Consider the following 24,396-nt stretch of genomic DNA (forward strand, 5'->3'; position numbering starts at 1 on the left):
GCTTCTCTCGTCTTTCCGACACCCTTGATGCAGTGTCTAGTCTTGGCCACAAGAGGGCTGTATAGCAAAGTTTGTAGTTTTGAAATAACTGCATGGCTAAGGTATTACATAACATTTTACATATTATTCTTTTAGCAGACTTTTCATCTAAAGAGACGTACAAATAGTGCATATCCCATATTCTGGTTGAGATTATTATAAAAAATGAAAAAACATTGAAGCAAATATTCATATAGAACTTCCACTGTTAGCAATGGAAGAAGTTAGTCACTACTATGATAATATAAAAAGGTTTCTCATTCAGGTCACAGCACTTTCCACTGACGATGTGAGGAAGAGGGTGGGTTTGTTAACGATGTATTTCCGGTTCGGATACTCTTACTTTGGTGGAGACCGGATGTTGTTGCTGCGTGGTTATAGTGTGAGTTGTACCGGTGAACATGACCATTAAACTGAGTAAAGGAAAGTGTTTTCTATGAGTTTAACTCCCCCCACCTCTGAGAGCTCAGTCCACTCCCTCCCCCTGACCTCCACCCTGCCACTGATGCCCCAACCCTCCACTACCCAGTATAGAATCATCTCAGGATGTTGATGCTGCCCCCTTTCTCCCTAGAGGAGGACGTATCAAACACACCAGACTATCGCTCTGTTGAAGCTCATCAGCCAATCAACAGATGGACAGATTGATTTCAGTCATTTTGTTTTACAATTGCTAGGAACTATTTTTCAATACTTCGGTCACATTTTCAAAACTCAATACATGGAGCTAAACTGTGGATACTTGTTCATTGCTTACACACATAATGCATTCATTGACAACATCTTTCAAATCACATGAATTATTTTCTCACTCGGACACAACCACCATCAAAACTTGATGCCATGTTGTTGAAAGAAGCAGAATCACTGCTCAAGGCAAGTATGAAATGCCTTTAATACATAATATTACAATTGTTTAATTTGGGATTAGAGAGAGGGGATCACACTAGACATACACAGTGTATATTCAAGTGGGTAATACTGTCATATTACTGGTCCTAAATGTAGTGTTTACATTGTGTGTGCATGTGTGTGTGTTTTTGTGTCTATCCTCCTGTATAAAACATCTTCATTTCTCCTTATTTAGTCAGTAAAACACTATTTAGTTGATCACATTCAGTGGAACTGAGATCAAAGACAGTATTGTTGTTTGTCAACAATCAAAACAAAACAAACATTCAACACACACCAATATTTACAAACACTCTGGGATATCAATTACAACTGTATACAGTTCAATCTTCAATAACATCTATGTGAGCACAGTGTGTGAGTGTGTGTGGGCTATTCTACCTGACACAGGGACACTGAGGAATCAGACCAAACATAGAACCCAGGATAGAGGGGTTCAGTGAATGTGCTGTGGAATGTGTGCAGGTGGGTCAGTGTGTCAGAGGAGACTGTGTAGAAGGACAGAGTGCCGGCCGGCCAGTCCAGATACACTCCTACTCTGTGGGAGTTGGAGGGAGGGGCAGATATGTAAGTGCTGTTATCATTGTGCATGACAGAGTAACTGTTAGAACGACACTCCAGACTCCAGGACTTCTTATTCCATCCAAGCCTACAGTCAACACCCCTTCCTCTCCTGCTGATTTCTTTATATGTCACTGCTATAGAAACCCCCCATCCACTCCTCTCTGCCTCCCAGTAACAGCGCCCAGACAGACCCTCTCTACACAGCACCTGTGACCAGCCCTCAAATCTCTCTGGGTGATCAGGATACTGTTGCAGCTCTGTCCCGAATGTCACCTTTCTGTTCTCCTCAGACAGAGAGAGGCGTGTCTCTACTGTGTTTGGGTCCATTGTGAGCTCACAGGCATCTAATGGGGGAGACCAAGACACAATATATTACTGATGATCATCATTCACATTAGAATGTCTCCCCCTTACATTCCCTCCCTCCCTCTCCCTCTCTCCTCTCTCCAGAGAGGAGGAAAGTAGAGGGCAGGAGGACAGAGAAGGAGAGGAGGTCAGAGGACAGGAGGAGAGGGGAGTGGTGAGGGAGAGGGTGGGATCTATGAGAGGCTGTCTAGGGAAAAACTACTGAAACACTTGCTCATACACTCATAACTTGTGCTACCCCATGAAACACTCATACACATACAGTTCTCAGTCCAAATCCTTTTACTCTCTTCCAAATGAATGAATTACTCATTGAAATGACTTATTTTAATGTGTTAATTGGGTGTGCTCACGCCTTCGGCGAGCACAACCATCTCTCACATATACATTATTATAATTTAAAATAAATATATTTTCCCACCCCTAAGGATCCCTCAATATTTTCGCTACATAGACAACGCCGGTGTCAAAAGGTTTGTGTTGTTTGCAATTGCGTTGCTTGTATTTTTATTTACGTTCCGTTGCACGGTTTAGGCTTGAATTACGTTTTTGTGGCAAAATTGCCTTTTGTCGCACAAGGGAACTCAGTGCTAGCCTTTCTGTCAAAACTAAAGTTTTTCATTTCTGCGCATTCAGAATCAGAATGGGTTTTTATTCGCCATGAACGTTTGCACAGACAAGGAATTTACTTTGGCAGGAAGGGCCTACCGAGGCAGCCATTATCGGCGCCAACTACAAAGTTTCAGTATAACATGAGGAGAGGGGAGGGGGGAAAAAGGCACCCCCAGACTATGCTCCTAGAGGAGTACAGTATGTTAACAGGCAAAAAACACCTCAGCACATAAGCACATTCACTGTACATTACAGAAACACATGACTTGCAACGGGGAGGGGTAGACAGCAGCATCTGGACCTGCAGCCATAGTAGGCGCTGGTCACAGACCCGCCAGCCACCCTGGGGGAACAAGCAATCCCCTCAGTGAAGTTTGGCTAGCAACAGCAGCTAGGCTGGCTTGCTAGTAGCACAATTCAGCTTCTCCACGCAGGGCTGAAACCAAAAAGTTGCTTTTGGCTTTGTTACTGACAATGATCGCTTCCAGCAAACTTCTTTTGAATTAGCCATTTCCCCCTAAATAAATATCAAGCTTATTTACGTGTTTGGGGGCATATTTTCAGTTAGCAGATGATACTGTTAGCTCTAGAATCGCGATTCCATCTGAAAAATGCTGCCGTTGACAACGCTGTTAGAATAGCTTGTTTCAAAGGGGGTTCAGCTTGTTTCATAATAAACGGACCCATCTGCAACCGAAGCAAGCAAGCACACCCTACAATTTCCCCAGAAATGGTACCCTCTCTAGTTCAGGATGCATTGGTATGACATCAGTATAATAGTAGTAAAGCACAAGTGATGTGTATGAGCAAGTGTTTCAGTAGTAGGAGAGAGGGGAGATGAGATGGGAAGGGGAGAAGAGAGGGGTTGAGGACAGGAGGAGGAGAGAAGAGAGGAAAGGAGAAGAGAGGAAGGGGGAGAGAGGAGGGGAGGAGAGGGGAATAGGGAGAGGTCTATGAGAGAGGGGAGGGGGACAGGGGAGGGGAGAGGTGAGGGCAGAGGAGAGGGGAGGAGGAGAGAGAAGGAAGGGTAGAGGGAGGGGACATAGCACACACAGACGTACACACAGTATTGATGTGGGTAATTGTGTTTAATTATTGCTTCTAAAAGTAGTGTTTACAGTGTGTGTGTATGTGCAATTTTGACAGTGTCCAATTCACTAATGGTATTGTCCCTTGTATGACCTTGTGTACTAGAACCAAGTAGCAGTCAATACTCACATTTCCTATGGCCAGGTTTGATCCTGCACTCTCCACCATGATCAATACTGTAGGGATAAGCAGAGGAATTATGAAAATACACTTCACCTGTTGATAAGTGACTTGGCAACTGACTTTCTAAGTAAACATGTTGTTTCTATCTCATCATCAGAGGTGTATTCCAGAAAGCAGGTTTTACAAACTCTGAGCCTAACCCTGAACTCTGACTTGATGAACCCTGAGATGGAAAGCTCAGAGTTATCGGTTCCACAACAGCTGATCTGAGTTAGTTCAGGCAAGTACAAAGACATTTTCAGAGAGCAAAAAAAAACTACTGCAACAGCAAAAGAGAAGCAATTGGTAATTGAGTACATTTCAAAGCAGTATATCAATTTGACATTTAACCACAGGTCTTACTACAGGTGCAGAAGTGGAACAATCCTATGGGCACAAAACATACTTAATAGCAGCTGAAAATTAAATATAAAAACAGTTCCAACAGGTAGGAAACACCTGTTTCAGGTGTTGCCTATAGCACCAATCTGAAATCTGAGCAACCAAACCTAGCAATCTGCCGAGCAGCGCTTGTCGTTTTTCTCTCTGTGTTCACACTTTTCTGCTCTTTTAGAAAGTTAAGAATTTCCTCGTCGCTGTTGATGTCTTCATTATCATCTGCATAGTAAAACTCCTCGATATCGCTCATTTTGAAGATGACGTCAGAGGGCAATAAGAATCCTTATCAGACGCAGACCGGCGATGAGGTCAATACGCGGCTGGCATGACTACCCTTTAGCCAATCAGAACGCTCGTACTGTCGTTGCCATATAATAAATGTATATATCACATGCATTGCGTACATCCTACAGAGCCAGGACCCTCTCAGGTACATTTACATTTAGTCATTTAGCAGACGCTCTTATCCAGAGCGACTTACAGTAAGTACACAACGTCATTTTGCATGGCCGGGAATCGAACTGGCAACCTTCAGATTACTAGCCCAACTCCCTAACCGCTCAGCCACCTGACTCCCTGACTCCCTGAGGTAGAGATAGAAGGAGAAAGAAGTATGGAAGCACAGGAAGAAGGGAAAGAAAGTTAGTCAGGATGAGGAAGAGAGATGCATGGTGGAAGACAAAAGTCATGAAAAGGATGTTGACCCAGGTTTGTGGCTAGCAAATATGACTGACAGGGAGGATTCTGTGAGGGCACTAGCCACCATAGATGACCAACATGTACTGCCACAGGATTCTGTGAGAAAACCCTTCCCAGAATACTTATTGTACAGTAAGGCAGTCAATGGAGAAGGTGAAGAGAGACTGGGTAACTTACAGCACATCTTCTAATGCTCTGTATTGCATCCCATGTGTGCTTTTCTCTCATGTACAAAAAAGACCTTCTCTTAGTGCACTGAACAGCCAAAAGGGATATAAAATGTCTGATGTAAAGTGGCGTCGGATGTATGATAAATTCCCTGTCCATGAGAAGAATACTGCACACAGAGACTGCTATTTGAAATGGAAGAACTTGCAAAAGTCAGTAATGGCTGTTAGTGGCATTGACTCTCAGTTGTAGCAAAACACCTTCCTTCTGTCATTGAGGCCCTTGACAGTATACTCACGACATGTAGTCTCACCAGCGAGGACAGATCAGATGCTAGTGGTCTGAAGAACTACTTCATGTCATTCAATGCTATCGTCCTACTCACTGTCTGGCTCAGTGCATTGATGACAGGAATATGGTTATCCAGTCAGGAAAAATCTCTCTTGACACAGAGGTAGCCAATATCAGTGCCTTAACAAAAGAGATGCTGGCTCTTAGAGATGAATGGGAGTCATTCCTGTCTGAGGCAACACTGATTGCAACACAAATAGATGTTGCACCTCAGTTTAGCTGGGGGGGGCAATTCGATTTTTTGCATTGGGGCCCGAAATTCCTGGCGGCGTCCCTGACCAGGGGAAGCCCAGAAGAGAGAAAAAGATCCCGGCTAACCCGCCTCATAAGACAAGAAAGATAAAGAACAGTAAACAAACAAGCATGGAAGGAGCAACCAACCCTGACATCAACATAGTTAGAAATAGAAGTTAACATCAGTAAGTTTAAACACAAAGCCCACTGATGGTTCATATAGCCAGAACTGTGTGTAGTTTGTCCTTTGATGATCAATTCCAAATATGCAGTAATAGTAATCAGTAATAGTAATGTTGTTGGATCAGATTTGATCCAACAACATTACTATTTTACAGATAATACCGCAAAGTGCTGTCCCATTCCAATTTATAGCATTTTGAGCCCTTGCAGCCTCATGCAGATTTATGCGAGGGATCAGGGCTTAGGGTTTATGGGGGACATTGGGTATAAGAATTCTCTGCACAAATTTGTCCAAAACGGATCCCTTCAAGTAAATATAATAATATTCGTAGTTAAAGACATTCGTCAAATATAGCTACACTCACTTCAAACTGACACTAGGGCCTATGTTTGAGCTAAGCCCCTAATTTTACAATGGCTGGTTTTAGTTACCTCTCTTTCTGGAACTAAAAACCCAGCTTTTCCCTCATCTCAGGGTTCAAAAACTCTGTTTTCACTAAACCCGCTTTCTGGAATAGAACCCTGGAAATACAATTATGATTGTAGCTACAATCAGAGTTGCACCATATTGTAGATTATATAGTAAACATGCAGTTTGTAATTGTATAATCATTAAATGCAAGGCCTATTAACATAATTAGATGTATATTCAGTGTTGCAACATTACATAAAGAGGTATAGAAAAACCAAACATCTCCTTACTTGAGTTTCTCCAGTGCAGCAGAGAGCAGCTTCAATCCTTTTTCTCCTGGATGATTGTAGCTCAGGTCCAGTTCCCTCAGGTGGAAGGGGTTGGACCTCAGAGCTGAGGCCAGAGAAGCACAGCCTTCCTCTGTGATCAGACAGCCTGACAGCCTGTAGAAAGAGGATCAATGTTGTGACAGAATCCATCTGGGCCCCCAGACTGAGTCAGCACAGAGGGGTTCATTTGGCAGGTGCTGTCATAGCTGCACCTCCCTCATTAGACAGAGTGACCCTTTCCCCCAGTTCAGGAAGGTTTGGTTTGTGTTCAGTTTGGTGGTAGTAGTTCTATGGAACCTCAGGACCAGAAGCCTGTTCCATAAAGCCCACAACAATAAAAAAAAACTATGATGAAGGATGAACCTAACAAATTTGTCATGGTTATAGCGGTTCCATAAAGGCCAATTCTAGATAACGTAATCTGACGAATTCAAGACAGGTTCAAATAGACAAGGTCATTGCGGGTGCACACTATTCAGGGCTTGACATTAAGGCTTGTCCGCTTGTCCGGGACAAGTGGATTTTTTTGTAGGGCAAGTGGAAGAGAAATTGACTTCCCCCACTGGACAAGTTAAAACTCAAACAAAATAAAATGCCATGTTACCTCATGTTATGTGCCACTCATTACATCTATTTTACCAATTTTATTTTACCGAATTCTGAATGAGCAAAACACAAAAAAGTGGCTTTGTCCCAAGATCTCTACAGACCGTGCAGCTAATTTAATTCTCAACACTTGAACGGGGGCTTTTTACTTGAAAGAGGAATTATTTACTGTGTCGTCTCAGTTACAGTAACAGGGCTTGGAAATACTGTGACTTGCTAAAGTAGGCAAATGGCTAGTAGAACATAACATTTCATGATAATTTCAGTAAATCAAGCAGTCTGACCATGAGCTAACCTGAAAGAGGTCTTATGGTCACTATGGAACTTGAGCAATTTATAACAACTTCCGGCAATATCTTCAGAATTACAAATAAGGCATGTTTATGACATTCAGAGTAACTTTGTTTAAACTGTTGCCATTAGCTGAACATTGGAGATGTCTGAACCTGAGCTTCCCATCCCATTGTGAGGCCAGTCACAATAACAGCAGCACACTGCTCCCTCTAGTGGCTAAAATGAACAATGACAGCTGTATAAACAAGTACTTTATTCATCCAGAGTCTGTAGAGTTCATCATCTTATAAACGTACACACTTATTAGAATTAAGAGGGAGCAAATCACCTACTCTCACTATAGAAAATGTGATGTTTATTCATTCTTAATTAAATATTTTAAACATAATGAATGAATGAATCCAGACCTCAGAGTCTCCAGTTTGCAGAGTGGATTCTCCATTACAGCAGAGAGCAGCTTCATGCCTGAATCCCTCAAGTCACTGTTGCTTAGATCCAGATCTCTCAGAAGGGAGGAGTTTGACTTCAGAGCTGAAGCCAGAGAAGCACAGTCTTCCTCTTTGAGGAGACAGTCTGGCAACCTGTAAAAGGATCATTACACGATTACAAACAGCACTAACCTGAAACAGGTCTTATGGTCACTGTGGAACTTGAGCAATTTATAACAACTTCTGGAAACATCTTTAGAATTATAAATAATAAGGCATGTTTATTACATTCACACTAACTGTGTTTCAACTGTTTTTTTTTTTTTAAAGGGGTCATTGATTGCAGAACCGAATTTACCTTGTCACAGTTGAATAACGACAGTTCCGTGGGTAAAATGGACATACAGTGAACCTCAAAGTCCATTGACACCTCTTTCCTATGTAAATCTCACAATTAAAAAATGTAGCTGTAAAACAGTCGGTTTTGAAAAAAGGCTCCACATTTTTGGGCTCTGGTCTGTACCTTTGTCACGCCCCAAAATGTACTGCTAGTGCTCTGTGTACTTCCACAGAATTACAAAGAAGAACGTTTTTCTAGCATATTGAAAATAGACTACGGTGGTAAGTGCAGTGTTCCAGGCTGTACAGGGAATGCTGACACCAAACACTCGACGGGCTGTGATGTTTGTCTATGAGAAGATCCTGTGCAGTTCGACCCTCAATTACACATTTGCTCGAACCATTTCACCGATGACAGTTTTGAAAACCTGGGACAATGTAAAGCAGGATTTGCTATGAAGCTGTTGCTGAAAAGAGGTGCTATTCCGACCTTATGTTCATCACAACAGCAAGCTGTTGATGTTGTCGCTAACAGTTATTAGCAATGCTAACGTATCCTGCCTGTATCTAGCATCGGTAGAATGTGTGATGATTTAGTTTATTGGCAATGGGGCTAACGTTATTTCATGTTCCTGACTGTGTTTCATTCAAATAAATAACCTGTGTTGTCATATAAATCTACAAGTCAAGATGCATGTTTGTCCAGATCTATTTTTCAGCAAGATAGCTAGAGCTAACTGAAGCTGAGATGAATCACAATAGTTTGTATGCTAAGCTGTAGTGCTAACGTTACCCACCTAAGTCGATCCCGTTTGCTCCGACAACAGAAGTGGAAACAACTAAGTTATCATTCCAAATGATATCTAGTCAATCTGTTGAAAATAGTGTTATGTAGACACAATAGATTTACTTGTAGGTTTTTATTTAAAGTCTCCACCTTCGATGTTTCAGTGAGTGCTGTTGGCCGTGTTGCGTCTTTGCTCCGCAGCTTCACTTGTTGTAAACCAACCAATAAGCGTGCAGCTCATCTATATATTCATGAGCATACCATAAAAGGGAGAAAAGCTCTCGTTTTTTCACAGGAAGCATCAGGGCTCGAAGAACAGCACCCGGGCCATTTTCAGCCCAACCATATTTGGAGACCTTAAGGAATAGTGTGAAATACCCCCAAAAAACTGTCAATCACCCCTTTAAATGTTATGCGTTCTGCTGCCATGCGACTGGCGTTGGTCACGGTTTGGAATGAAAGGGAGAAAACAGGACAGAGTAACACAGTTGCTTAGGCGGCCGCCTTAGCTGCAAAGTGCTGCGGGAAACCCTGTAATAAATGAATGAATCCAGACCTCAGAGTCTCCAGGTTGCAGAGTGGATCCTCCAGTACAGCAGAGAGCAGCTTTATGCCTGAATCCCTCAGGTAAATGTTGCTTAGATCCAGATCTCTCAGAATGGAGGGGTTTGACTTCAGAGCTGAAGCCAGAGAAGCACAGCCTTCCTCTGTGATGTGAAGGGCTGGCAACCTGTAGAAGGATCATTACAGGATTACAAACAGCACTAACCTGAAACAGGTCTTATGGTCACTGTGGAACTTGAGAAATTTATAACAATTTCGGGCAATATCTTCTCTCTGCCACTCTCTGGAAACTTCCGGCTTCTGAACTGGTTGCAGTTCCACTGTAGTTCCATATGAAGACGCTAATGGCCGAGTGCAGCACTTGTTTTTATTTTTTTTATATGGGAAACACTGTGCAGAATTAATGGAGGTCTATGGAGCTATACCCCTCAAAATCCACTTTTCTCAGGATATCGTTTTTTGTCTAGTAATTCGAAAGGGGAGGCAAAAAAAAATACACACTGCTGGGTTTTAGATTTTTTAAAGTCGCCTTTTGTTCTAAAAATACTTTTAAAATGTCAATGACGTCATACACATTGTACGGCCAGAGATACCGCATTACGGCAAGCTCTGGTCACTTCCTTTTTTCTCTTGAGGCATCAACAACACAGCTGACAGGTTAGGCTCTCCCTGTCAATACACATGCTAGAAAGAGTTTTGGTTTGCTAATGTTGTTGCTAATGTTGCTAATGCTCTGACATTCTGGTTCCGCTTCGGATGCCATCAAGCTGGATCTCTGGTCGTACTCAGTCCTTCACTAACCAATCAGCATTCATTAGCAGAATGCTAACGTGTTATGGGCAACAACAACTCACCCTGTACTCGTTCATTAAACTTTCGACCTATAATCCATGTTGAACATGCAAAAACTACAATCAAATCTGAGATTTCTCAATGACAATCAGGTGAAAGAGACAAATTTAGCCGTTTAGCTCCATAGACTCCCATTCATTTTGCACTCGACCGCGATCACTCCCAGTGGAACTCTGGTGGAACTGCAACAAAATTCGGTACAATGGGGCTTAATAGGGAGTGGACAGGCTCTCCGTAGACGGGCTCTGATATTAGGCCGTGTTCACACTTGACTTTTTTTAGAAAAAAGCGCTGCCTTCAGCGCCTTTTTACATGCAACCCTATGGGAAAAGGAAAAAACTTCAAAAAAAGCGCTGAGCCCAACACCTTTTTGAGTAAAATTTTCTAAACTTTTCAGAAAAGCGCTGGGTGACGTCAAGCGCCTTTTTGACAGCTGACCAATCAGGACGAGGCGAGTAGGTACGAGTGTACCTTCCCTAGTAACCTTCTACCTTAGTTACCAGGCTATGGCTCCTCAAACGCCAAAGCTAAAGCAAGTAATTGCATTTTATTGGCCATAGTAGCTAGCTGTCAATAAGTAACCAACGGAAAATAACGGATAATAATGTATCGCTAGAATGTATGATTCCCGTTCAGGTTACAAAAATTCTCGTCAGAAAGGCGCTTGACGTCACCCAGCGCTTTTCTGAAAAGGCAGAAGGCGCTCAAAAGGCGCTGAAGGCAGCGCTTTTTTCGAAAAAAAGAAGTCAAGTGTGAACACGGCCTTAGTCGGTTTTTCGCAAACAACATTTTTGGCGCCCCAATCAGCGAACAGAGGGAGTGGCTGAGAACGATGACGTTGATGTTGTTAAAGCCGGAGCAAGAACAATCTTTGAGTTTTGTTGGTTGACAGTTTTATTTTCCAGCTTGCTCCGTTAGTGGTGAAGGAGTTGGCTAACGCTAGCGATTGGTTATGGCAGATCCAGAGTGGCTCTGGGCAGATCCAATAATTAAAACTTAAAGAGTACCCCAGTGTTTCCCCTAGGTTTACAGCTTTTGAATTTTTGTTTTGTTTTTGTTTTATTTTTTATTAACTTGACCCTCCGGGGGGGGGGGGGGTGTCCCCCTAATATAATGGTAGGGGAAACACTGGTACCCGCCTTCAAAGAAGTTCACGCTTGTCAATGGAGCGATCCCAGACCCTCTGTACAAATGAAATGTACGAGGGTGTGGTTAGGACCAGGCAACCTTCTAGTGGCTAAAATGAACAATGACGGCTGTATAAACAAGTACTTTATTCATCCAGAGTCTGGATTTCATCATCTTATAAACTTACACACTTATCAGAATTAAGAGGGAGCAAATCATCTACTCTCATTGTAGGAAATGTGATTTTAATGATTCTTAATTAAATAATTTAAACATAATAAATGAATGAATCCAGACCTCAGAGTCTCCAGTTTGCAGTTTGGATTCTCCAGTGCAGCAGAGAGCAGCTTCACTTCTGGATCCTGCAGGACAGTGTCCCTCAGGTCCAGCTCTCTCAGATGGGAGGGGTTAGAGGTGAGGGCTGAGGACACCACTTCCCATGATGCATCAGTGAGTTTACATCCAGAGAGTCTGTTGTTACATAATAACCATGAAACAACTGCATGTGCTTCACAAAGACATGTTTAACATAAGAAATGTGTGTAAAGTGTGTGTACATTTGAGTAAATGTGTATAGTTGACATGTAAATGGCATGTTTACATCACTACTTACACAGCTTTTCTGCAGATCTTCATGGCTGGGAGCAGTCTCCTGTGCCCCTCCTTGGATGTGTTGTATTTCTGCAGGTCAATCTCATCCAGAACCTCCTCTGACATCTGCAGCATGTAGGCCAGTGCTGAGCAGTGGGTTACAGACAGGGCCGTGGATGATTTCTTCTCCTTCAAGTATGCTTGGATATCCTGCTGTACTGAATAGTCTTTCATCTCCATCAAGCAGTGGAAGACATTGATGTACCTCTCTGGGGAGATGTTATCCCTCCACATCTCCTTGAGGCATCTGACTGTCTTCTGCAGGCTCTCTGGACTCCTCTGGGTCTGAGTCAGCAGGCCTCCTAACAGCTTTTGATTGGACTCCAGTGAGAGGCCGTGGAGGAAGCGGACAAAGAGGTCCAGGTGTCCATTCTTACTCCTCAGAGCGTTGCCTACTGCCCCCTCCAGCAAGTCTTCCAAAGATAGATTCTCAGGTACAGGTTCAAAATCCCATAGTAGGAACAGCCTCAGTGCTTCCATGTTGTTGGTTGCGCAACAATGTAACGTGTAGACTGCCGAGAGAAACTCCTGAATGCTCAGGTGCACAAAGCAGTACACCACCCTCTGAAAAAGCACAGACTCTTCTTTGAAGATGGCCGTGCACACTCCAGAGTACACCGATGCCTCTTGGACATGGAGGCCGCACTCTTCCAGGTCTTCCTGGTAGAACAGCAGGTTGCCTTTCTCCAGATGTTTTAACGCCAGCTTCCCCAGCTTCAGGAGAACTTCCTGGTCGGACCTCAAGAGCTCCTCTTCATCTGTCCCGTTTCCTTCTTGATACTTCTGGTTCTTCATCTTGGTCTGAATGAGCAGGAAGTGTGTGTACATCTCAGTCAGGGTCTGGGGCATCTCTCCTGTGCTATCTGCTCTCAACATGTGCTCCAGGACTGTCACACACATGCTCGAGAAGACTGGAATGTGGCACATGATGTACAGGGTCCTTGATGTCTTGATGTGTGAGATGATTCTCCTGGCCAGGATCTCATCACTGCATCTCTTCATGATGTACTCCTCCTTCTGAGCGTCATTGAACCCTCGTACCTCTGTCACCAGGTCAACACACTCAGAAGGGATCTGATTGGCTGCTGCAGGTCGAGTGGTTATCCAGATGAGAGCAGAGGGAAGCAGGTTTCCTTTGATCAGGTTGGTCAGCAGCACATCCACTGAGGTGGACTCTGTGACATCACACCAGCTCTGGTTTCTTCTGAAGTCTAGAGGGAGTCGGCTCTCATCCAGACCATCAAAGATGAACATAACTTTAGAGACAGCGAGGATCTCTCCATCCTCCATGTGAAGTTCTGGGTGGAAATCTCTCAGCAGTTGAAGGAGACTGTACCGGACATCTTTGATCAGATTCAGCTCCCGGAAAGGAAGCACAAACATCACATCCACCTCATGATTTGCCTTCCCTTCAGCCCAGTCTAGGAGGAACTTCTGCACAGAGACGGTTTTTCCGATGCCAGCGATGCCCTTCGTCAGCACAGTCCTGACGAGTCTCTCTTGGCCAGGTAGGAGCTGGAAGATGTCATTGCAGTTGATGGGTGTGTCGTGTGTGATTCGTATCCTGGATGCCGTCTCAAGCTGCCAGACTTCATGTTCATTATTAACCCCTTCACTGTCTCCCTCTGTGATGTACAGCTCAGTGTAGATACTGGTGAGGAGGATGGCATTCTCTGATGTCATGATGCCTACAATCACATGTTCAAATCTCCTCTTCATAGTGGCTTTATGAGTCCCTAACATTCTTTGGAGTCCACTCACAACTATGGAAGAACAAGGAGTTCATTATGTTTACATTAATACCAACACTCATGGCAAAGTACTGAAATGACCAGAGAAAATTTAAACAATGTTGGGTAAAGATGAAGTGAAGCTCGTACCGGTGTCAGTGTTTCTCTGAATGTCCTGTTGTCCAGGTGGCAGCAGTCCAGGTTGTGTTCTGGGTCTCTTTCCACACTGGGGGCAGGTGTGGTCTGCTGATGGACCAGGCTGCTGCCAGGGTGAAGAGATGCAGGCTCTGCAGACCCTGTGTCCACAGGGGGCGGAGACTGGATCCCTCAGCACCTGCTCACACAGCGCACACCTGGACTGGTCCTCTGCCAGGACAGCTCTGCTCCTCTTACTGCAGAGACATGATCCCATATGAACACCAGTCTCTCACACACACAGACACAAAAACACAGCACACTGCACACCTGAATTGGTTTAACTGAAGGCTTCCACTAGGAGGAGTAGTCTGTGTTCTAAACTCACATTCAGGTCAGTTAGAGATGGTGTTTGTGTCTACAGGAGAGTATCTCTTCAGGAGCAGGGTTGGAGTGTAAACCTACATGAGGGTATCTCTCAATAGCAGGGTTGGAATATAAACCTACAGGATGGTATCTCTCCAGGTTCAAGGTTGTGATAAACCTCACGCTGTTCTTTTACATATACGTATTTTGGTGGGGGGGCCTCACACTGTCAGGAAAATATTTTCTCAAGTAGTGCACAGAGTCGATGGAGTCAAGAAAGATTGAATTGCTTGCAGCCTGCAGCAAGGAGACAAGTCTATGGTGATACAAAGTCGTCTGAAGTCTGAGGAACTGTCAGTCTCCTTTTATCCTAAGTTCTCGCATGTGTGTGTGTGCGCGCGTGTGTATGCGTGCGTCTTGAAGTGGAAAACTATATCTTCAGTTTGGAGTGGAAAGTTACAATATAGAGTTTGACCCTGGTTCCAACAATATGGAGTTTGACATCTGTTTAGCTTACTTGCTAAGTAAACAATCTTTACATGCTGAATAAAGGTAACGGTCAGCCTGTTTAAGTATTGGTCAGCATGTCTAACTTCATTTGGGGGGTTCCATCTTTCTGCACTCTAAGATATGTTGTACAACAGTATTCTTTTAGCTTGCATAACACAAACATATACATATTTCTAATATAAATAGACAGATCATTTCAAAGCTGCCTTCTACCTCCACACACTTTTTACAGAAATACATATTTCCTGAAAAATATTGGTAATTGTGAACATGGCTGCAGCAGACTTTAGTTCCTACCCTGACTCAGTGGTAAGATCTCCTTCTCTGAGGTTGAATGGGGGTTCCATAGACCTGTCACTCTTCATGGATACACAGCTGGGTACAGGTGAGGCTGGTCTCTGATGCTTGATCCTGTAAAGACATACAGCAGCTATAGAGTAAAAATGTAGCTAATCAAACCCAACCATGCATCCATAGGCATAATGATTAAAACAGCTGACATGTTCCAATAGGATTTCACAAGTACAAACATTTGAGATGGTTGAATACAGCTGGATAATGTGATAAACCTCACATTGTTGTTTTATATACGTATTTATGTCAAGACACTCACATACTGAATTAACCATTTACTGTAATAGACATTGGGTTGTCATTGGCAGTGTGGTTCTATCGAAGGGAAAACTCCCATCATAGGACAACTAATCTGGAGATAAATCGACTTTTGGTTCATGACTACTCAAGACTTAAACATGTACACTCATGACTACTTCACTATTGTATAATTGAACACTCAGTCGCCTAGTTGAGGAGAGTGTTGGTGGGGTAAGACATGTTATAAATCTATAACCATATTTTTATTATGCACACATTATTCAAATATTCTTCAAAACAAAACTTTAAGAATGGATTTCTTCAGAAATAAATAAATAAAAACATGAAGAATTAAAGAGAATATTGGATAAAGGGTGGTTCAATCAGTAGGACAGTTGGGTTAATATACTCATTACATATTTACTTTTCAAATATTTGGATTTAAAGTCTACTCTATTGTCTCGCATTTGGAACAGCTTTACCCTATTATAGAAAAAACAAAAAACACTTGAATGGTCACAAAACACTAATTGAACTACATTCGTTGTAGGCCCCACCCACTTCCTGTTTCTATCTGAATACTGATCATTTCTGGGATGAACAGATATAGATAATGGTACAAAACCTTCTTACACATAAAGGAAAATATTTCCTGAAAAATATTGGTAATTGTGAACATGGCTGCAGCAGACTTTAGTTCCTACCCTGACTCAGTGGTAAGATCTCCTTCTCTGAAGTTGAATGGGGGTTCCATAGACCTGTCACTCTTCATGGACACACAGCTGGGTACAGGTGAGGCTGGTCTCTGATGCTTGATCCTGTAAAGACATAGAGCAGCTATAGAGTAAAAATGTAGCTAATTAAACACAGCCATGCATCCATAGGCATAATGATTCAAATAGCTGACATGTTCCAAAAGGATTTTACAAGTACAAACATTTGAGATGGTTGAATACAGCTGGATAATGTGATAAACCTCACATTGTTGTTTTATATATATACGTATTTATGTCAAAACACTCACATACTGAATTAACCATTTACTTTAATAGATATTGGGTTGTCATTGGCAGTGTGGTTCTATCGAAGGGGAAACTCCCATCATAGGACAACTAATCTGTATATAAATTGACTTTTGGTTCGTGACTACTCAAGACTTAAACATGTACAATCATGACTACTTCACTATTGTATAATTGAACACTAAAGTCGCCTAGTTGAGGAGAGTGTTGGTGGAGTAAGACATGTTATAAATCTAGAACCATATTTTTACTCGGCAAACATTATTCAAACATTCTTCAAAACAAAACTTTAAGAATGGATAAAGGGTGGTTCAAGCAGTAGGACAGTTAGGTTAGTATACAGTACTCATTAAATATTTACTTTTAAAATATTTGGATTTAAATTCTACTCTATTGTCTGACATTTGGAACAGCTTTACCCTATTATAGAAAAAAAACAAAAAACACTTGAATGGTCACAAAACACTAATTGAACTACATTCGTTGTAGGCCCCACCCACTTCCTGTTTCTATCTGAATACTGATCATTTCTGGGATGAACAGATATAGATAATGGTACAAAACCTTCTTACACATAAAGGAAAATATTTCCTGAAAAATATTGGTAATTGTGAACATGGCTGCAGCAGACTTTAGTTCCTACCCTGACTCAGTGGTAAGATCTCCTTCTCTGAAGTTGAATGGGGGTTCCATAGACCTGTCACTCTTCATGGACACACAGCTGGGTACAGGTGAGGCTGGTCTCTGATGCTTGATCCTGTAAAGACATAGAGCAGCTATAGAGTAAAAATGTAGCTAATTAAACACAGCCATGCATCCATAGGCATAATGATTAAAATAGCTGACATGTTCCAAAAGGATTTTACAAGTACAAACATTTGAGATGGTTGAATACAGCTGGATAATGTGATAAACCTCACATTGTTGTTTTATATATATACGTATTTATGTCAAAACACTCACATACTGAATTAACCATTTACTTTAATAGATATTGGGTTGTCATTGGCAGTGTGGTTCTATCGAAGGGGAAACTCCCATCATAGGACAACTAATCTGTATATAAATTGACTTTTGGTTCGTGACTACTCAAGACTTAAACATGTACAATCATGACTACTTCACTATTGTATAATTGAACACTAAAGTCGCCTAGTTGAGGAGAGTGTTGGTGGAGTAAGACATGTTATAAATCTAGAACCATATTTTTACTCTGCAAACATTATTCAAACATTCTTCAAAACAAAACTTTAAGAATGGATAAAGGGTGGTTCAAGCAGTAGGACAGTTAGGTTAGTATACAGTACTCATTAAATATTTACTTTTAAAATATTTGGATTTAAATTCTACTCTATTGTCTGACATTTGTAACAGCTTTACCCTATTATAGAAAAAAAACAAAAAACACTTGAATGGTCACAAAACACTAATTGAACTACATTCGTTGTAGGCCCCACCCACTTCCTGTTTCTATCTGAATACTGATCATTTCTGGGATGAACAGATATAGATAATGGTACAAAACCTTCTTACACATAAAGGAAAATATTTCCTGAAAAATATTGGTAATTGTGAACATGGCTGCAGCAGACTTTAGTTCCTACCCTGACTCAGTGGTAAGATCTCCTTCTCTGAGGTTGAATGGGGGTTCCATAGACCTGTCACTCTTCATGGACACACAGCTGGGTACAGGTGAGGCTGGTCTCTGATGCTTGATCCTGTAAAGACATACAGCAGCTATAGAGTAAAAATGTAGCTAATCAAACCCAACCATGCATCCATAGGCATAATGATTAAAACAGCTGACATGTTCCAATAGGATTTCACAAGTACAAACATTTGAGATGGTTGAATACAGCTGGATAATGTGATAAACCTCACATTGTTGTTTTATATACGTATTTATGTCAAGACACTCACATACTGAATTAACCATTTACTGTAATAGACATTGGGTTGTCATTGGCAGTGTGGTTCTATCGAAGGGAAAACTCCCATCATAGGACAACTAATCTGGAGATAAATCGACTTTTGGTTCATGACTACTCAAGACTTAAACATGTACACTCATGACTACTTCACTATTGTATAATTGAACACTCAGTCGCCTAGTTGAGGAGAGTGTTGGTGGGGTAAGACATGTTATAAATCTATAACCATATTTTTATTATGCACACATTATTCAAATATTCTTCAAAACAAAACTTTAAGAATGGATTTCTTCAGAAATAAATAAATAAAAACATGAAGAATTAAAGAGAATATTGGATAAAGGGTGGTTCAATCAGTAGGACAGTTGGGTTAATATACTCATTACATATTTACTTTTCAAATATTTGGATTTAAAGTCTACTCTATTGTCTCGCATTTGGAACAGCTTTACCCTATTATAGAAAAAACAAAAAACACTTGAATGGTCACAAAACACTAATTGAACTACATTCGTTGTAGGCCCCACCCACTTCCTGTTTCTATCTGAATACTGATCATTTCTGGGATGAACAGATATAGATAATGGTACAAAACCTTCTTACACATAAAGGAAAATATTTCCTGAAAAATATTGGTAATTGTGAACATGGCTGCAGCAGACTTTAGTTCCTACCCTGACTCAGTGGTAAGATCTCCTTCTCTGAAGTTGAATGGGGGTTCCATAGACCTGTCACTCTTCATGGACACACAGCTGGGTACAGGTGAGGCTGGTCTCTGATGCTTGATCCTGTAAAGACATACAGCAGCTATAGAGTAAAAATGTAACTAATCAAACCCAACCATGCATCCATAGGCATAATGATTAAAATAGCTGACATGTTCCAATTGGATTTCACAAGTACAAACATTTGAGATGGTTGAATACAGCTGGATAATGTGATAAACCTCACAGTGTTGGGTCACCATACCTTTACTAGGCAAACATTATTCAAACATTCTTCAAGATTGTTGTGTGATTGGTTGTTCTTGTGTATAAAAGTAATTGTGAAGCATTGTTCTGTGGATTCTTGATATCCCGAGACCTTCTCCTCAGCTCTGGCATGTCCTACTCTTCCTCCTTCCTCACCTCTTGCTTTCTCTCTCTGGTTTACAATAATCATGGTAGAGTAGGTAGGAGTTAAAAACTTCATTTTATAACATGTTTGCCTTGTAAAAGGTTTAATTAATTCGCATTGTTATTAAAATCTATTTACTTTAACTTAACTTTCACTATTCTTGCTCTGATGTAACCTTTATAGTATAACTGCAGTTCCAGGATATGTGGTTAATGTAAATACACTGTTCAGTTAACCACTCTTCTTTTAAACCTCAGGGAATAATTTTGGTTGTTTAGCCAATATTAAACCCCCTACACTGTTTATCTTCCTGCAATTCACTTTGTCACAAAGAGTAACAAGACATTTCGTCTCTCCTTTTGACTCGTACCTTTTGACTGTGTCTTCAGTCTCCCCAGAGAGACTAATTTTAGAGGCAGGGCCCCCTTCCTCTATCTCCCCAGACAGACTCATTTAGAGGCAGTAGTTCTCCTCGAGGGCAGCACCAGGAGAGTCCCAGCTCAGCCAGACCTGTAGAAGTGGGAACAAACAACACCAGTGTTGCCCAACCTCTTAAGCCTCCTGTTAAATGTGCCTAAAAACGCCTAAACAGCATACCCAAGTATTTTGGAAGCTGTTCTTGAACCATTTGGAGTACATGCATGTAAATGATCTCTTTTGAAAGCTGACACTCTGAAGTTATGTCCCCTGTTGTCAGGACCCCTGTCAGTCCTACTAGTGTTGAGTAATAGAAGCTTGAACACAAGGAAATTGAAAATTTATATTTCCGCCTAGATTTTGTTGTTTTGCAGGACGCACAGACCTAGTTGGCTTTAGAGGGCTGTCAACGGGGCATGGAAGCTCCTATTGGGTCAAACAAGGTGTCAATCAAAAGGGGAAGGTTCAACGGACATTTTGATGCCTTCATATTGTAAATACTCCGTTGCTAACCGGAGAAAAGAACACTTGTGAACAAGTTGTTTCTTCCGTCGGCTAACTTGCATAATGAAACAAAGGATAATGGCTATTTATGAACGTAAAACATTGTTTTTGGACGAATTACTTTACATGGTTAGATACTTTTAACCCTTGGGACTGTAAGCAGATCAAGTTTTGATGGCATGATTTGCACACCTGGACATATTTGAACCACTTAGGGTGAGTACAACTTTTTTCTTTGGCATTGTTGAAGGAATGTTCACCGGAAAAAGACGTTGACTTTGCTTGCTATTGCGACTTGATCTTGAATTGGTTTATTTCAATGGAAGCACAAGAATCGTAGCTTTCCAATGATGTATAACATGTGTAGCGTCTAAAAAATATATTTGTTAGAATTTAGTGCGTCGTAACTGAGGGAGGGGGAGGCAGCATTTTTGTCTCGCGGGCGAAACAGGATGACAAAAGGGGAGCAGCTTCATATTAAACTAGTTTACTATTAATTTTGGACTGTGGCTTGGCCTTTATGATTATATAAATATTCCTGATTGATTCTTTTTGGCATGGAGAATGGGGGAGTCTAATAAAAAATATTGTTTTAAGTGTTAAAGTGGATTGCGCACTACCACAATGTTCAATGGATGGAGCTATACAGCCACAGATGTCTAGCGAGGGACAAGGCTTAGAGCTTGCATTTGCTGTGACTAAATGCTCAACATGAAAAAAAATTCGGATTGATTCGGATTCTTGAAAACAAAGAAGAGAAGAAGCCCACATTCGGTAATTCGGTATTCGTTTTTTTCGGTAAAGGACGATCTCTTATGTAGGCCTATTGTGCATTTGACCCAGACGTATAACAGGACTTTCACTCTGGCCTTCTGATTTAAATTAAACCATGAAAATATTCGTTCTTCTGATCATGAATGTAGGCTACATAATATTCGTATATTTACTGAGTTACTTTATGAAGCTATACTTCCTTCTACGTGACCTCCAAGTGTATCGTCCATTACACCGAACATAGTGCAGGAGTAATTGACACTTGTATGCTAACCCTAACAACTTTTCAGAAAACTCTCTCAAGAGTTTTCTGAAAAGTGCCAACCAATAACTTATCACAATGATCTAACACCGGTTATGTGGATCTCTCTCTCTCTCTCTCTCTCTCTCTCTCTCTCTCTCTCTCTCTCTCTCTCTCTCTCTCTCTCTCTCTCTCTCTCTCTCTCTCTCTCTCTCTCTCTCTCTCTCTCTCTCTCTCTCTCTCTCTCTCTCTCTCTCTCTCTCTCTCTCTCTCTCTCTCTCTCTCTTCCAAAGTACTTACTTAAAAGACTGCATTTACGCTCTTTCTGTCGACGCAAAATGGATCCCTACAAACATTTTACTTTCGTTTTGAATATAGCGTTACGTCTTTTATTCCAGCCCACACCCACACAGCCAGGAAACACACGAGGGGCAGAAAGCTGCCAGAAGGGTCCGTGTACCGACTAGAGACAAGCACAAGGGAGAAACATCAGTACTTGGATCATTTAAAACATTTTCGTTCCTACATCTCCGACATCATCAAATGTCAACGATCAAATATTGTTTTACAGTGCGGTGTTTCAAAGTAACATTATGATACATTTCCATGCGTAGGCTACATTAAAAACACTATAAGACAATTATTACGTTTTTTTGTGTCACTTGATAAAAGAGCTGTAGGTTGAATAGATTCATATAAAAAAAAATCTAATTTAATCCATTAAAAAAATTGCTTGGCTCTCGCAGGACAAACTTAAATGTTTAGAGACTCGGCAGGACCGTACTGGCACTGACCAATAGGACACTGGCGTGCGTGTGAGATCACACGGTTCTGTTTGGAGAAGGGTTTAGCGTTTGGCAGAGAACAGCGAGAGCACGAGAGAGAGGAAGACAGGGAGGGAGGGATAGAGGTTAATAGAGAAGGAGTTGAAGACCTGAAGAGAGAGAGATTAAATGAAGGGAGGGGTGTTGGAGGAACGGACAATATGAACAATCGTTCGTCACAAACGCAGCGGTATGTAAAATTGTGCTGTACAGAAAGTACGTTGGCTACTTTATGCTATGTAGGCTCTGTCATGGTGACATATCGGGGAGGGGGGGATTTGAAGCTGTGACTTACTGATCTCCAGTCACCTTTTCTAACCACCGAGCAATAAGCAATCCCATACAGTCTCCAATGCACAGGCATGTAGATTTCCCTCAGAGAGAGAGTGAGGGAGGGAGGAGGGGGAACGAATCCTCAATCTCTGTTTTCCACCTCCTCGTTACCATGGGAACCTGCACCAGCCAGCTGTCAAGTCAGACTTGTGTCACAAGCGTCCCTCGCTGGCACACAAGAGGGCAAGCGAACCCCCCAAAAGGAGAGAAGCTACACCAACGGGGGTCTATTATTAGTGGTCGGAAGAGTGTGTGTGTGTGGGGGGGGGGGGGGTAGGTAGCTTGAGCGTCTCTGAGTAACGCTCCCCTCCAGTCCCAGCCCCTCCAGTCCCAGCCCCTCCAGTCCCAGCCCATCCAGTCCCAGCCCCTCCAGTCCTAGCCCCTCCAGTCCTAGCCCCTCCAGTCCCAGCCCCTCCAGTCCCAGCCCCTCCAGTCCCAGCCCCCTCCAGTCCTAGCCCCTCCAGTCCTAGCCCCTCCAGTCCCAGCCCCTCCAGTCCTAGCCCCTCCAGTCCTAGCCCCTCCAGTCCCAGCCCCTCCAGTCCCAGCCCCTCCAGTCCCAGCCCCCTCCAGTCCTAGCCCCTCCAGTCCCAGCCCCTCCAGTCCTAGCCCCTCCAGTCCCAGCCCCTCCAGTCCCAGCCCCTCCAGTCCTAGCCCCTCCAGTCCTAGCCCCTCCAGTCCTAGCCCCTCCAGTCCCAGCCCCTCCAGTCCCAGCCCCCGTCCAGTCCTAGCCCCTCCAGTCCTAGCCCCTCCAGTCCCAGCCCCTCCAGTCCTAGCCCCTCCAGTCCTAGCCCCTCCAGTCCTAGCCCCTCCAGTCCCAGCCCCTCCAGTCCCAGCCCCCTCCAGTCCCAGCCCCTCCAGTCCTAGCCCCTCCAGTCCCAGCCCCTCCAGTCCTAGCCCCTCCAGTCCTAGCCCCTCCAGTCCCAGCCCCCTCCAGTCCCAGCCCCCTCCATTCCCAGCCCCTCCAGTCCCAGCCCCCTCCAGTCCCAGCCCCTCCAGTCCCAGCCCCCTCCAGTCCCAGCCCCTCCAGTCCCAGCCCCTCCAGTCCCAGCCCCTCCAGTCCTAGCCCCTCCAGTCCCAGCCCCTCCAGTCCCAGCCCCTCCAGTCCCAGCCCCTCCAGTCCCAGCCCCTCCAGTCCCAGCCCCTCCAGTCCTAGCCCCTCCAGTCCCAGCCCCTCCAGTCCTAGCCCCTCCAGTCCTAGCCCCTCCAGTCCCAGCCCCCTCCAGTCCCAGCCCCTCCAGTCCCAGCCCCTCCAGTCCCAGCCCCTCCAGTCCTAGCCCCTCCAGTCCCAGCCCCTCCAGTCCCAGCCCCTCCAGTCCCAGCCCCTCCAGTCCCAGCCCCTCCAGTCCCAGCCCCTCCAGTCCCAGCCAGTGGAGCGGGTAATGAGCAGAGGAGGCTGTTCTGTCAGCAGGGCCTTCATCTCCTCACAGAGCTGGAGACAGCCTGGGGACATGCAGCAGGGTAATGCAACCAGCTGCAACACCACACACACACACACCATACATACACACACACACACAACACACCACCATACACACACATACAAAACCACTGTGTATTTTGGCACTCACGCACACACACACACTTTCACTGACAATAAACCCAGCAGGGAGCCAGTTGTTCAGTTAACCTCCTCTGTTACAGCTTAATAACACACACACACACACCATACATGGGGGTCCTGGGGGTCCGAAGCAGCCATCTTGAAAGAGAATATTTGATACTGTAGTGAAG

The 24,396-nt window shown here is 43.2% G+C and overlaps 1 protein-coding gene across 3 annotated transcripts; it reads right to left on the minus strand.

The window, feature by feature from the left end:
• Window positions 1–564: 564 nt before the first annotated feature.
• LOC134013666 (NLR family CARD domain-containing protein 3-like) lies at window positions 565–21,899 on the minus strand. Of its 3 annotated transcripts, XM_062453280.1 has the most exons (15): window positions 21,809–21,899; window positions 19,943–20,082; window positions 19,131–19,244; window positions 18,130–18,243; window positions 17,169–17,282; window positions 16,208–16,321; window positions 15,207–15,320; window positions 14,049–14,290; window positions 12,131–13,931; window positions 11,815–11,988; window positions 9,530–9,703; window positions 7,827–8,000; window positions 6,481–6,633; window positions 3,712–3,758; window positions 565–1,859 (listed from the first exon to the last, which is right to left on the minus strand). In XM_062453280.1, the coding sequence occupies exons 2-15, from the start codon at window positions 20,023–20,025 to the stop codon at window positions 1,324–1,326; spliced, it is 3,954 nt and encodes a 1,317-aa protein (XP_062309264.1). In that variant the 5' UTR covers window positions 20,026–20,082; window positions 21,809–21,899; the 3' UTR covers window positions 565–1,323. The 3 variants fall into 3 exon arrangements, with proteins under 3 accessions (XP_062309264.1, XP_062309265.1, XP_062309266.1); XM_062453281.1 differs by lacking the exon at window positions 15,207–15,320; XM_062453282.1 differs by lacking the exon at window positions 7,827–8,000 and having other exon boundaries at window positions 566–1,859.
• Between the last annotated feature and the right edge of the window lie 2,497 nt (window positions 21,900–24,396).

This window comes from Osmerus eperlanus, chromosome 27 (genome assembly GCF_963692335.1).
Source record: "Osmerus eperlanus chromosome 27, fOsmEpe2.1, whole genome shotgun sequence".
NCBI lineage: Eukaryota > Metazoa > Chordata > Actinopteri > Osmeriformes > Osmeridae > Osmerus > Osmerus eperlanus.

Excerpts from the sequence above, each read along its gene's own strand:
- LOC134013666 (XM_062453280.1), bottom strand. The coding sequence starts at position 20,025 with ATGAGTCTGTCTGGGGAGATAGAGGAAGGGGGCCCTGCCTCTAAAATT. Across the intron at positions 6,634-7,826 it reads TGCAAACTGGAGACTCTGAG|GCTGTCAGGCTGTCTGATCA; the intron begins GTCTGGATTCAT and ends CTCTTTCTACAG. Across the intron at positions 3,759-6,480 it reads GCTGCACTGGAGAAACTCAA|TATTGATCATGGTGGAGAGT; the intron begins GTAAGGAGATGT and ends TTATCCCTACAG.